The sequence below is a fragment of the Lampetra fluviatilis genome, chromosome 50 (genome assembly GCF_964198595.1).
Source record: "Lampetra fluviatilis chromosome 50, kcLamFluv1.1, whole genome shotgun sequence".
Taxonomy (NCBI): domain Eukaryota; kingdom Metazoa; phylum Chordata; class Hyperoartia; order Petromyzontiformes; family Petromyzontidae; genus Lampetra; species Lampetra fluviatilis.
Window position 1 is genome coordinate 1,394,206 of NC_136324.1, and position 14,922 is coordinate 1,409,127.

The 14,922-nt window shown below is 52.0% G+C and overlaps 1 protein-coding gene across 5 annotated transcripts in view; it reads left to right on the forward strand.

Annotated features, from left to right (window-relative positions):
* LOC144948607 (kelch-like protein 9) overlaps positions 1-14,699 on the forward strand; it is a 116,310-nt gene extending 101,611 nt beyond the window's left edge. For all 5 annotated transcript variants that reach the window (XM_078878199.1, XM_078878198.1, XM_078878200.1 and 2 more), the window contains 7 exons: positions 1,009-1,485; positions 2,744-2,869; positions 4,523-4,837; positions 5,544-5,700; positions 6,512-6,625; positions 8,099-8,376; positions 13,127-14,699. In XM_078878199.1, coding sequence (XP_078734325.1) covers positions 1,009-1,485; positions 2,744-2,869; positions 4,523-4,837; positions 5,544-5,700; positions 6,512-6,625; positions 8,099-8,376; positions 13,127-13,510 — 1,851 coding nt within the window. In that variant the 3' untranslated portion in view covers positions 13,511-14,699. The remainder of the gene's footprint in view (positions 1-1,008; positions 1,486-2,743; positions 2,870-4,522; positions 4,838-5,543; positions 5,701-6,511; positions 6,626-8,098; positions 8,377-13,126) is intronic.
* Positions 14,700-14,922: the final 223 nt, after the last annotated feature.

Genomic DNA, 14,922 nt, shown 5'->3' on the forward strand with positions numbered 1-14,922 from the left:
TCACGGGAACCCGGTCATTTGCTACTAAGTGGCGGTGACGTCACCACGGTGCTTGTGCTGGGCAAAGTGTGCCTTGAGGCCGCGTGAAGTGTAGATGGCTTGCTTCCAGGAGGTCATGGAACAGGCCCAGGTGGTATGGGTTAACTGACCGAGTTGTCTAGCGGACACAAATACAAAGAATCCTAGAAAGGCCGGCACTTCTCATGAGAGGGTGGTGTAGATGTAGAACCACACCGTACCAGGCACTGATTTAAGGCTTAGTCAATCTAGGGGAGGCCCAGGACCGGTTCATATTTTCGCCACTGTTATTGCTCGAGAGCTGGAATTGAACTCGGATCGCCGGCAATGTGGTGCAGGGCACTAACTACTACAGTACAGCTCCCCTTGGGGACACACATGCAATTGCACGCTAGCTGACCGGCAGCCAGATATTGCATGTTACCAACCCTCTGTTATCTGGGGTCAGTGGGTTAAGGATACACGACCGTTCATGTGGCTTGGTGAATACTTGCACCTCTTCCTAGACATCTAGCCAGTGCGCAAGAGTTGTGGTCAAAGTGTCCCGTAATGAATCAGAATCAGAATATGTATTTACCCTGGAGGAATCTGATGAGCTATAAAGCTCTTCTTCACAGATGTCCAGTAGGGACGGGTCCTAACGTTACAACAACAAACAATACAAAAAGCACAATAGGAGTGCAAATTATAGGAAAGTAAAAAAATAAGATACAAATAAAACTAAATTATGTTTATCTTACCAGGTAAAGCCCAATGAGCTATTAGGTTTTTATTTAAGTAACCTGGCCGCAAATGATAGCTCAACGAAGTGGCTTATCACCTGGAAATACATAGCAGCAAAATAATCAAAACAATGAAGACTCGGTAGGAAAACAAGAGATGAACGCAAGCGATTGCAGGGCCCACACCTTTACCCGCACCCCCCTTTTCCCCTTTATCCACGTTCCACCCTTTTCCCCTTTATCCACGTTCCACGCGGCGCTCGCCCAGACGACGCTGGAGAACTGCGTGGAGGTGGGCCGCATCGCCAACACGTACCACCTGGCGGCCGTCGACCGCTTCGTCGACGGCTTCATCCTGCGCAACTTCGGCGCGCTGTCGCAGACCGCCGGCTTCCTGCGGCTGCCGGCCGAGCGGCTGGAGCGCGCCCTCGCCAGCGACTCGCTCAAGCGCTGCACCGAGCTGCAGCTCTTCCGCGCCACCTGCCGCTGGCTGCGGCACAGCGAAGCGGCCGACACTGGCGACGCGACGGTGGTGCCAGCGGGAAGCAGCGGCGCCGGCGCTGCGGGCGGTGCCGGAGGTGGCGCAGGTGGCAGTGGCGGTAGCAGTGGCGGCAGCAGCAGCAGCGGCAGCAGCAGCGGCAGCGGCGCGTTCGGGGTGGGCAGTGGCACGGGCAGCCTGGCCCGGCACAGGGCATCGAGCAGCGACACCCTACCCAGGCAGAAGACTGATGTAGACTCATCATCCGTGGGTTATTTGTATTACTTTTTCGTTGATTTATGTTTTGAATTGGTAATTTGTTGCTCTTGTTAACGCTGTGTAAATTTACTCGCGTGCCTAATGTTGGTTTTGTTTGACTCTCACACATCCCCTGTGTGAGAGCACTTGACTCAATCAAATCTTGGTTGGGGGGTGGGCTCAATTCTTCATTCCTCCGGGTGAGAATTTAAGAGACCACGATGAGTCTCATTTGCAGGAATTACCCGGGGAATTTAGTCCGCTAGTTAGGGGTAGATAGATAGATGATTGCTGCTGTGCTTAATCCCAATAGAGTTATTCGCGGTGTCATTTCCAAATTTGGTGAATTTGCATCCTGGCACCGGCACACAGTTGAACTGCTCTTTCCGAGTGACATCTGGGGATCTTTAATATCCACTGTAAAACAGGACGGCACCTATTATGGGTATTGCATGCACAGAAATTGGTCGGTAAAATCTGTGATCAATAAAATGAGGAATTCATTGCAGGACCTTTGTAGGAAATCAATTGTCATCCTATAGAGAGACTCATGTGTGTTGATCCCCAGCAATGGGGATGAACACAATTCAAGTTTATATGAGCTTGCTGGTAATTTTTTTTTTTAACTCTTGAAGTGCATAAAGTTGGTACTTTCAATTTCTCACGTTTGCACGTGAGGAATGACGCACCATTTGAGCGTGTACATATCCACACATTGCCATATAAATCATATAAACTTGAGAGCTCACTCGGCTGACTGTCCATCAGCGGAAGTGAGTGCAATAGTGTCACCAAACCGGTCACACTTGGTTCGTTAGCTTTGTGGGTCAATGTTCCCTGTAATTGTCGGAATGCTGATAGTGGAGGCACATGACAGTGGGCCAATTTTGTAATGCCGCAAAATTATCGCGCGCTTTCAGGTGCGCTTCTGCGGCCGTCTGGAGCGATCTTCCTTCCGATGTCAGGAAGCCACTGGAGTTACGCATTTTTCAATCATCTAGATTGAAAACGAATTTCTTTAGAACTGCTTTTTGTGTTTTATTTGTTGTCCTTCACCCGGCACCTCTGCTTAATACGGTTGACGTTCAACATATATTATTCTTGATACATACGAGTGCATTTGCCCCCCCCCACCCCCCCATGGGCGTGTGTTCCCCTTTTGTTCGTTCGTCCCCTTGCAGGCCGCTAATCCGTTCGTGCGTCTGTGTGTGTATGTCCGCGTGCGGCTATCCGCGTGCCCCTGCTCGTCTGGTTTGGTTTCGTGCAGACGATGTCGCGCTGCAAGGGGGACGGGGAGCCGCACGGAAGCCGCATGCGACAAGCCTCCCGTCTCATGTCCCGCATCCGCTTTCCGCTCATGTCCCCGCAGGAGCTGCTGCACGAAGTCCAAACGGTCAGTGCCACGCCGCGTCGCTCCCCTGCCGTGCCCCTATTACCGTCACAGATCTGTTGGCGGGGAGAGCCGACTCTTGACCACATTTGCAATGTCAGGCGTAACGTACGCGCTATATCCTGTCTGTTTATGTATCCGTCTGCTTTTATTGCCTCTTTTCATATCCCTTTTATAATCTTTTATCAGAATCTGTATTATTTAGACTGGAGGAATCCGATACGCTGTGAAGCTCTTTTTCACAGATGTACAGTATTTAAATGCTCACTCGCGCTGTCCCAAGTCGTGGCCGAGACGAACACGTTAATTTTTGGTAAAATCTCGCGACGCCCATCGCCACGACGTTTGAGCAGAAAGCGGCCGTCCCTGGAAGACGCCGCAGAATTGTGACTTCGTAGTTTGCCCCTAGACACACCGGCTTCTTCACTCCCCACGAGGGGACATCTTTTACGTAGGCCCTGCAAAGAGCACGTGCCGCCTAGCAATCGGCGCTACACTTTTCCTTCTTGGAACTGGAATAAGCTTAATTCCGTGAAGATGAAGAGGAAAAAAATGTAATTGAATGGCTTTTGTAAAGTGATTTTTGACTTAACTGAGACCATCGGCTCCCACTCCACTTGGCAACTTGGTTTGATCAGCGGTGCCTGGCTCGGATGCAACCGCCAGATGTAAGTGATGCTGACGCGCGGGGCTCTGAGCCACCCGATCAGTGGCACGTCCTCGTTAATTAATGCATTTCTCGGTGCCCGTGTGCTGGTTATTGCAGTGAAATTGCAGAGATTAAAATAAAAAAGCCACCTTGAAATGATTAAAAAAGTACATGCTGAGCTGAGGAAATGTCATTTTTTTATTCTTTTGCCACACAGCATTTTTCTTGTTGCAGAGTCAGCACTGAAGTTTTGACGGATCAGTCTTTGCTAAAGTGGCCGCGATGGTTTTTTTAAGAGAAAACCTTCCATGTTTCTCCCCCGGGTGTCAATGTCTGTTGAGAGTAATTAACTAACTTGGAATATTGTAATACATGTATACACCAAGCTTAATTATACTGGAAAGTGGAACGTGTTTCATTAATTTTTATTCCATATCACCAAAAATGTGGCTATACAGCCTGTGGGGGGGTATGCTTGATCGTTGTGCAAAGCTCTCTTGAGGCACCTGCTTCTGTAAAAGCTATTACAAAGCACACCGATGACAACTGGTGAATTTACACTGACAACTTTGGCTAATCCCATTCATCCTCATCATTAACACATTCTCGGCCGCGGTCGTCTTTGTTCGTGGACAGCTCGGACATCTTGACACTGAACCAGAGTCTTCAATATTGGTACACGCCGAGAATGGTAGGGATTTTATTGCAGGGTAGGGTAAGAAACAAGCAATGGAAATATTGTCAGTGTAACCTGAGAGAGGAGGTTGTTGCCATGGTGGATTACATGCGCAGGGTGGAGGAGGGCAGCTTTCCAAGACAGGCTTGGGAGTTGCAGCCAAAGGGAAGCCCTGAAGCCAGATGATGTGATTCTGTAAGATCAGACTTTGGGAGGACGGGTGTCAACTCTTCAACAGTCGACGGTGTGGCCATGGCGGGAATACATTTTTGGCCGTGCTGACCTTTCGACCTCCCCCCCCCCTTCCCGAACCCAACTGCTCCACGCGCAGGTGGAGTTCATGCGCTCAGACGCCGCCTGCGTCAACTTGCTCCTGGAGGCCAGCAACTACCAGATGCTGCCGCCCATGCAGCCGGTGCTGCAGTCGGAGCGAACGCGCATCCGCTCGGACGCGACGCACCTGCTGGCGTTGGGCGGCGTGCTGCGCCAGCAGCTGCTCGTGTCCAAGGAGCTGCGCTTGTACGACGAGCGCACGCGGCTCTGGCGCTGCCTGGCGCCCATGGAGGCGCCGCGGTACCAGCACGGCATCGCCGTGGTCGGCAACTTCCTCTTTGTCGTCGGTGGGCAGAGCAACTACGACACGAAGGTGAGTGCCTTGCCTGCCTGCTAGCAGTGTGACGGCTGCAAAGGACAAAGGGGGCCTTTTATCAACAAGCTCCTTTGCTGTTGCGCGTCTACTTTCTACTCTTTTCCCTTAATCTATTTTGTCTTTGATTTTCTACTTTTTAACCTTTTTGTTGTTCTCTCCTCCCCCGTGGGCAAAGAGAAGGCTCACTCGCGCTGTCCCCTACAATGCGGGTGTCTGCCCAGTTGCAAAAAAAATAACAGCTTGTGCTTACAAAGTTGTGTCGTGCATCTTGTTCAGTGTAACATGTCCATTAGCGTCTCATTACAGTGATTTGTTTTGGCTTCTGATTATCTCCGAGCCTTTGGCGATTCCTCTGAATGCCAAGATAATTGTTTTCTTCCACGGCATTGACTCAAGCTGATCAGCAGTGCCAATATCTGTACAGCGGTTGAGTTGGTCTGCTCTTGAGCCTGTAACGCCATCAAAATATTCCGAGTTTACCTTGATGGCTTCGTTGTTACGGAATGGGACGTCGGGATTGTTAGCAACAATCGACAAAAGCACCGTGGATAACACAGTTTTTAGATGCCTTCATTGGAGCCGTAATTAATCTTGCGCATACCTAGCAATAATGCACCGTGATTATATTTTGCTGGTTGCAGTCATTGGTAGCAGCTGTCGTGAATGTCTTTACGTTTCGCCCGCTGCGCGCTTGGGTGGCCAGGGCAAGACGGCGGTGGACACGGTCTTCCGGTACGACCCACGCTACAACCGCTGGGCGCAGGTGGCACCGCTCAACGAGAAGCGCACCTTCTTCCACCTGAGCGCGCTCAACGGGCGCCTGTACGCCGTGGGCGGCCGCAACGCCGCCGGTGAACTGGGTACGGAGCCGCGTGCTGGCACACAAAGACAGTGATTCACCCGTATAGCCCTTGGATAGACTGTTGGGGCAAGGGGTCTAGGCGAGTACTTTAAAGGGCGACACTGCATACGAGGCCGTGGTGTTGTCTTGGATGAAAAAGAGCTTTATAGCTCATCGGATTCCTCGAGTATGAATGAATAATCTGATTTTGAGTTTCTGGTGCGGAATGCAAACGTCCGCACTCGGGAAACAAACATGGTCACGCATGATTCTGAGCACACCACCACTCGTGTGCCGGCCTTCATCGGTGCTCGCTAACAGCACTGACCTCGACGGTGCACAGAGCCCAACTACATAAAGGATCTTTATGAATGTGGAGCTCCAAAACATGGTCAGGAACTTGCGAGAGTTCAGAAATGTTTGTTTAGCAGCAACATACAATTTACATAATCAGCAAAAAAGTGTCACGTTGACAAAAGACAAATAGTTCACTACTTTAGCCCACTGGTGTGTTGAAGCGTGAAACCACAACATTTACAATTTTTGAGTACGACGTTTCACTGGTAATTGCATCCAGCATCATCGGGCAATTCGCCAGAATGGTGAGGCTCTGCTCTTGCTCCCGGTCTTAAATTGCAGTATACATTTACGGGACGCCTAACTGCGACCGCGTCTCGCGTCGTTGCAATGGAACGCAGCGTAGACTCGCGCAGCGTCTCGTTGCAACGCGCATCCCGAGCACGCACCTGCCGCCGAGTTTGCGGCTTCCCCCCCCCCCCTTCCGTGTGCACGCACATCACGCTCGTCCGCGTGCGCGTTTTGGCATGCAGCGACGGTGGAGTGCTACGACCCGAGCAGTAACGAGTGGACGTACGTGGCACGCATGGCCGAGCCCCACTACGGCCACGCCGGCACCGTCTACGGCAACCTCATGTACATCTCTGGTAAGCGACGCCACGCGTGCGGGGGCCAGCCACCGCTGCTCGCACTGGGAGAGATGGGAGACGGAGAGAGAGGATATTTCCTGCTGCCCACTGCCGATCGCCCAAAGCCAGAGCGTGAACACACCACAGGCCTGTCGAGTGAGCGGATCCTCAGCACCGTCCCCGGCAACGCTCGGGGGGGGGGGGGGGGAGTACCTTGTGGGTGGAGGAAGCCGAGGGACCAGCCACAAGGGAGAGATCCCTATGAAGGGAGTTCACTTTGGGGGCTTTACCAGGTGGGGACCCCGAGAATGGGAAATCGCTTGTGGGGGCTTAGGGGCAGAAGGGACCCCTAGGAAGGGGGCTCACTTGGGGACTTGCGGCTGGGAGGGGTCTCCTTGGAAGGGGACTTGGTTTTTGGGGCTTAAATCTGGCAATTGAAGGTGGACCTGGTGTGGTACTGGCCACACCTCCACCTTGCATGCCACACTAGCCTCAATAAATATAACCTGTGGGTGAAGGAGCGCCAGTGCGTTGTGAGTTGTGGGAGTTACTTGACCATGCTTCACCACTCTGGTCGGTGCGGGTTTCTGAAAGCGGCGGGGGACCAGGGACTGGTTGAGACATCACTCGCCCCACCGATGTTAGCCGTGACCGGGACCCAAACTGGGGTCTCCGGGCTCGTAACGCAGCTCCTTGAACACTGCACTATCTCTCCGCGCGCCAGAATGAATAGCGCTCCCTAAAACCTCTCCCGCCAATATCAATGCAACTCATTCAATACTTTAAGACTCTCCTGATGTGCTTTGCCCAACAGAGCCGTTGTGATATCCTCACTACATTTAATGACGCCTTAGCCGAGGTGCAGTTACCAATCACTAAACTGTAGCCCATGGAGTACGCACTCTGCCCCCCTTTGATCATTTGCCAGCAGCTGTGTTTGGGACATTCACGAGGCTACGTCTGCAGCCGTCCCACCGGCTCACTCGCCAGCCTCGACGTGAACGTGTAGAAATGCTGCCGGTCAAATCCCCACCAGGCAAAAGGAAATGAGAGGGTCATCAGTGGGACCCTTCGTTTGATTCGTTCCTGATGTGACCCTCCCCCACTAATGCAATCTCTTCCATCCGTTTCTGTTTATTTATTTAGTTTCCCCTATTTCTGCTTTTGTCCTATTTCTTTCCCTCTTGCTCTCACTCTTGCCTACTCCTGAGATCATAGCCGGGGATTTCTACGACTATGCGCATTTGCGTTGGTCACTTGGAAGATGTGTACCTCGGTTCCTTGTTTTGCTGTATCGTTGTGTAAAAAAAAAAAAATTCCTAAAATAAAATTGGAACAATGGGGGGGGGATAGCTATGTTGCCCATAGGGTCCCGTGTGGCTGGACCGGACGTCCGTGTGTTTGCGTCCTCCCTTTGTTCACGCGCCCACCACCCGCGTACTCAACTTCCCCCCCCCCCCGCATCCGCACGCGCCGCCCCGTGTCCCGCAGGCGGCATCACGCACGACACCTTCCAGAAGGAGCTGCTGTGCTACGACCCGGAGTCGGACCGCTGGACGCAGCGCGCTCCCATGTCGACGGTGCGTGGCCTGCACTGCATGTGCACCGTGCGCGACCGCCTCTACGTCATCGGGGGCAACCACTTCCGCGGCGCCAGCGACTACGCCGACGTGCTCTCCTGCGAGTTCTACTCGCCGGCGGCCGACAACTGGACGTCGGCCGCCCCCATGCTGCGCGGACAGAGCGACGTGGGAGTGGCCGTCTTCCAGGTGACTCGGCGGGGGGCGGGGAAACCCGTAGTGGGGGTGCGACGTTCGCGCCTCCCGATTGGCGCGGTTTTGCTACGTACGGTGTGCGGAAGAACGAGTCGAACGCATGTGCGCGTTTACGCACATCCTTCGCGCTTGATGAACCAATCGTTTATTTTTACGTGCCAATACCGGATGCACGAGTCGTCCGTGCCCCCGACATATTGTGTGTGTGTCTCTGTCACGGCTCGCTGACGGTCTGTCTAGGAAGGGTGTGCTCTGCTATTGCTGACCCGTTGCTAGCTTTTTCATCGGTTCACCCTGTCGTGAACTCAATCAATCAGTCAATCTTTACTTTACATGCCAATATCGCCCTCAGTAAAGTAGGCATCAGTGCACATTACAGTGGAACGGGAACGGTTACAGGGAGCATGGAGCAACGGGAACGAAAAATAAAACCCGTCACGACCTCGGCGGCTAACGCCAACTGAGCAGAGCAAATTGCAACCGTGCGCAAAATAACGCGCAACCTTTAAAACTGATTGGCTTACACCAGAGACAGCCTTTTTCATGCTCTTGACTCTGGTGTAGGTCAATCGGTTTAAAAGACAATGCATATATCATCAGAGCATGTTTGTATGTTTTTGCCACAAGTATGTGTGCTTAATGCAGACTTGACGCGTTGCAATAGCGCTCAGTCTTTGGTGTTTAAACGTCTTTAACACAACTCCTGTTATATTGCCAGAAAGGCTAAAGCCTGTTCTTTTTTATTTTCATCAAAAGTGCAACCGTTCCCCCACATGGCGTCCCCCCGTACGCTCTATCTTCCCCTACTTGCGTTTTTTCTCTTAAATAAAATATTTCTGGTTAAGGGGGGATGCTTGCAAACACTCTGGACCGACAACAGACAAATGTGAGCCCCATTGCTTGCTTGAGCTGTGGGACAAGCTGTGACTTGGAGTGTTTGTAAAGATGCAAGTCTGAGAATAGCATTGGTCTTATTTGTTTGTTGTTTGCACTTTGTGTATATTTCGCGTAAATACGTGAAAGCGGTGAGCTCATTCGAATTATGGTCCGCGCTTGATACGCACACACGCGTGTGGACTAAAACTTTCGTGGTTTTTTTTGGGTTGTCGTTGCAAGCGTCCACGGAGCTCTCTTATTGTTACGTTAGCATCGCCCCGCAAGGTCACGAACGCTACGTTTTACCTGCATTTAAATTACAATTTATCTTTCTGTTAAAATGCATGTCACGTTAATTACAAGCCAGCGCTCTTAGCCATGGAGTCATTTTAGCACGTGAAAATGTGCTTGTATCTAAAGTTATGACTTCCATGTTTTACTTACACAGTTCGTAAAACTTTCATGTTTTACTTGCTCGGTTCATAAAACTGACCATGTATGGGATTTGAATTAACGACGTCGATTTAGCCTCGATGGCGATATTACTTGTGTTTAAGGTAGCACAAGACTCGAACATTGAAATTCCTCGAAGACACTATAGGTGTGACCATTAACCGCACAAGAACATCAACGGACTGATGCGGACCTCTCCGTCATTGATTCATGGAAAATTAAAGGCAAGCCGCAGTGCGTCTTTGGCCATGCAACCCAAACTATGGAACGTATAGGAAGTAAACCACTGTAGTCTGCGCTCCTTCAACAAGGGAGTAGCAAAGCTACACGAACTCCCGACAGAAATCCTCTCGTTGCGAGCAAACCTCGACGTTGCCATTTGGCTCCCTGAAAAGAATGTCACGTGCAAGAAACTTTATAGCGACTTATCGACGGTCCTACGAGAGTAGCGGGAGCAACATCCCAAACTCCCCCGGCAGCTGCCTTGTAATACAATCTTTCTGGATAGGACAATTATCTTCGCGTCAGGCGAGGCTTGTCCAGCCCACAGCATCGTCAGCACCTTGACTTCTAACACCATTGCCCTGCCAGTGCACCTCTATTTGCTCAGTCGGGAGATTGCCCCCTTCCCTGCTCTACTGCGTCCATTTCCAGTGCACAATTTGGTCCTGTCTGTTGATCTCCCCCCTCCCCTCCCGCCGGCCGGCCCACCCGCCCCCTTCTGAGCCGAGTACAATCACACGGAGGGGACAGATTAAAGCCCGCACTTGTCCTTGAGACCACACACTCAACGGAGCTGGTTCAGCGCTCTGGCGGGGCTCTCATTCGCGATGGCCGTCCGACCACCGAGGTTTAATGTTGACTTCTAACTGCATCGGTGTGTTTTTCAAATCCCGCTTTCCCCACCCAACGAAGATTATTTTTTTTATTTGAACATTAAAAATCGTCGTTCGTCGCACTGAATTAGCTGACATCGCGACTCCAGAAACATTGGATGATGTGTTGCCGCAGAGAACAACACACACTTGAAATAAAGTGATGAATTATGCATATTTGTGGTGCAAGATAAAAAGTTATAATTTTGATCTAGGAGGTGAATTTTATTTTCATTCTAATTAGTTACATTTGCATTCAGCTTATTTTCGTCCATCAAATTTAAGTATCACTTGCTTTTTAAAGCTGAGAAGGTGAAATATTATGAATAATAATACGAAATTGTCTTTCGTGGGACCGGGGAGACATTTCTTGCGATAATAATTTCACCATTGGTGCCTGGAAGCCAAGTAATTGTTAAATAAAATTGTCAAAAACAAGTTGAAGTGTAGGGTTTCGCATCTATAAATAGGAAGTTAATCTTCTGCATATTTTGCTGGGTTTCTGTTTACAAAAAAGACAATACATTATATCTTCTATCAGGCTTGCTGTAGGCTATGCTGACTTAACAGCCCGATCATATATCATTGCTGTCTGTTTACAAGTTCGTGTCGTAAATTCTACTCCTGATTTACAGATTTCTGTTCATCAGTTGCCAAATTATGCTCCAGTAACAGAGTATATAATTATCAGAGTGTTTTTTGTTTGCATTCTGACCACAAGCATTGTGGTTAATGCAGACATGATTCCTTGTAAAAGGTGTCAGTTTGGTGTTTTAACATCTTAACACCTGTTCTGTTGGCAGAAAAAAGGGTGAAAACCCTATTATAATATTATATAACCTTGGGCGCAAATAACCACTTTCACATTTGTGCACCCTCAATGCCGGTTGCAGCCGAGTCGGTTATAAATACTGGGCCACGAGGCGATTTACCCTTTGGCGGCCGTCGGCAATGCTTGCGTAGTCATAAAGTTGACTCCGTGGCCCGCATGCCAAAAGTGGAACCAGAGAAATGGATGCCCTGAGGGGGTTACCTGCCAGGTCTGAGGGGCCTCCTGCCAGGCCTGAGGGGGCCACCTGGCAGGTCCTGAGGGGGTCACCTGCCAGGCCTGAGGGGGCCACCTGGCAGGTCTGAGGGGGTCACCTTCCAGGCCTGAGGGGGCCACCTGGCAGGCCTGAGGAGGCCACCTGGCAGGTCTGAGGGGGTCACCTTCCAGGCCTGAGGGGGCCACCTGGCAGGCCTGAGGGGGTCACCTGGCAGGTCTGAGGGGGCCACCTGGCAGGTTTGAGGGGGCCACCTGCCAGGTCTGAGGGGGTCACCTGGTAGGTCTGAGGGGGCCACCTGGCAGGCCTGAGGGGGGTCACCTGCCAGGTCTGAGGGGGTCACCTGCCAGGTCTGAGGGGGTCACCTGCCAGGTCTTGAGGGGGCCACCTGCCAGGTCTGAGGGGGCCACCTGGCAGGTTTGAGGGGGTCACCTGGCAGGTTTGAGGGGGGCCACCTGCCAGGTTTGAGGGGCCACCTGGCAGGTCTGAGGGGGTCACCTGCCAGGCCTGAGGGGGCCACCTGGCAGGCCTGAGGGGGTCACCTGCCAGGTCTGAGGGGGCCACCTGCCAGGTCTAAGGGGTCACCTGCCAGGTCTGAGGGGGCCACCTGGCAGGTCTGAGGGGGTCACCTGCCAGGTCTGAGGGGGTCACCTGCCAGGTCTGAGGGGGCCACCTGGCAGGTCTGAGGGGGTCACCTGGCAGGCCTGAGGGGGTCACCTGCCAGGTCTGAGGGGGTCACCTGCCAGGTCTGAGGGGGTCACCTGCCAGGTCTTGAGGGGGCCACCTGCCAGGTCCTGAGGAGGCCACCTGGCAGGTCTGAGGGGGTCACCTGGCAGGTTTGAGGGGGCCACCTGCCAGGTCTGAGGGGGTCACCTGCCAGGTCTGAGGGGGCCACCTGCCAGGTCTGAGGCCCAAGCCGCCACCGCTCTTCTCAGAGCCGTCAGTGCTTGGCGGCAGCACGGACGTTGAGCGACCCCCTCCGCACCGCGTCCGTTTTCCTGATTTTTGCACCCTAAGAAGCGAGAGGTGTCACGGAAGTCGGCAATGACAAAGTAAATATGAGGCCGATAATGATTATTTGCCTAACCGCGTGATTCGATAAATTGTCACGATTCGGCAAAAAAGGATTTATTCCAAGAATATATTCGTATTGGTTTCGTTTGTACCGTTTCGTTTATAATTGTTTTTGACGTAAAAATTATTCCTGTTACCCTGAAGGTAACATTCAAATGTAATATGACCAGCATATGTTTTAAAGCAATATTGCCAGTTAATTTGATGTATGTATCGTGAGAGAAAGAACCTATTAAATTCATGAATAGGTAATGAATATGGAAAAATTATTTAGCCAAACGTTGCAAGGAGGTCAGTAAATTTATTTTAAACGTTCTTGTAAAAAAACAAAACGAGTCGTGTAAAAGCACCTTCTGTTTGGTGTTATTTGAGAGCCGTTTTTGTAACATCTTGGTGTTTCGTTTACTCCGATGCCATCGCCAGGGCCGCATCTACGTGGTGGGCGGCTACTCTTGGAACAGCCGCTGCATGGTGGAGATGGTGCAGCGCTACGACCCCGAGCGCGACGAGTGGCAGAAGGTGTTCGACCTCCCCGAGTCTCTGGGCGGCATCCGCGCGTGCACCCTCACCGTGCACCCCCCTCCGGACGACGACGCCCAGCACCCGGACGACGACGACCGCGGAGGCGGTGGTGGCGGTGGCGGCGGAGGCGGTGGTGGCGGTGCCGGTGGCGGCGGTGGTGGTGGCGGCAGCGGCAGTGGCGGCAGCGGCGGTAGCATCGGCGGCGGTAGCATCAGCGGCGGTAACGGCAGCGCGGGAGCTGGGGGAACGGGCGCCGGGATGGGAGACCCGCTCAACACGCCCTAACGCGGGGGGCGCCCGCTCATCGACGGGACGATGCGGCAAGCTGAGCGCGGCGCCGGCTCGGCACCGGCAGGGCCTCTTCCCCCGAGAGGTTTTGGGCATCCGAGGCGTTGCGCTGCCATCTCCGCGAGGGTGTCCCCCTCCTCCCGCCCCCCCCCCCCCCTGTCCGATGACTGCGCCCGAGTCAAAGCAGCATCCTTAGTGACCACACCCCGTCTCTCGAGCGGCCGTCGACGCTACGGAGGAAGCCGGCCGCCCTTTTAGCGCGCGCTGAATCGCGTGGGGGTCACGCAAACGCCTCCCCCCAACCCCCCCGCTGTGCTCGCCGTCTCGCGCGACGAGTGTCCTGATTGAATTTGCGGACACTGGCAAGCGGTGCCGTCCCCCACCCCCCTCCCCCCGTCTCTTCTCACACCACACCTCTCGCTGTCGGCGTGAAACTGCACTTACTTTTATATTACCTGACAATGGGGTGGGTCGCCCCAATGCATTTCAGATTCCAGGTTATTTTTTTTTTTTCAAATGCAGGACAAAGAGAAATTGATCCCATGGCCCCGTGAACGCTTCACCGAGCGTGTGATGCACTTGGTCGTCGCGCACTTACGGAGAGGAATTGGTTCTGCGCTGGTGCCCTATAAAAATAAAATGTCCAATTTTAGCCCCAACCAATGGTCATGTAAAATGCTTTGGTTGTTCTCGATTTCCATCCCGCGGGGGCGACACCACCATTAACATTTCAGCTTTCCATGCTGGCACCTATCTTTCATTCATTCATAATATCAGTGTCCCCCTGCATGTGCAAGACGCATACCTCGGCGCATTGCTGGAGGGACATGGAAAGCCGCCAGATGAGTGTGGTGGTCTCTGAGGAAGCAGTTGGCTTCCACCTTGTGAGCACTGCTGGACATGTAGGGTCACTGCTACGGCTGAAGCCCGAGTGAAGCTGTGCACGCATGGAATGCCTTTTGGCCTTTCGAGAATGAATGCGACAATTCATTGCAAAACTAAATCCAACTCTCCACTTAGGGTTGGGGGGACCCTTTATTATCCCTTTTGGAAAAGTTTAATTTTGCTAGACCACTGCCTTCATCGGTTCATTGTTAGCAAATTGCAATGTTAAAAATGCTATGATGGTTAGTACATAAGATGGTTTACTTGGACAAATCGATAATAAAATAATACTTAAATCTCGGTTCATGTTTAAAGCTCTGTCAAAGCCATGTGACTTAAAGATTTTCACGTACAGATTTGCTGTTGGTATTTTTTTTTACAATTTTTTTCTTCATATTTTTCAGCTCATTTTGATATGAGCTGCTAATTTGCAGCAGTCGCATGGTGCTCGTAGAATTGGTGACCTTCACCAACAGCTGCACTGCAGAAAACTTTGCGTTCAACTACCAGTGACTGATAAATTC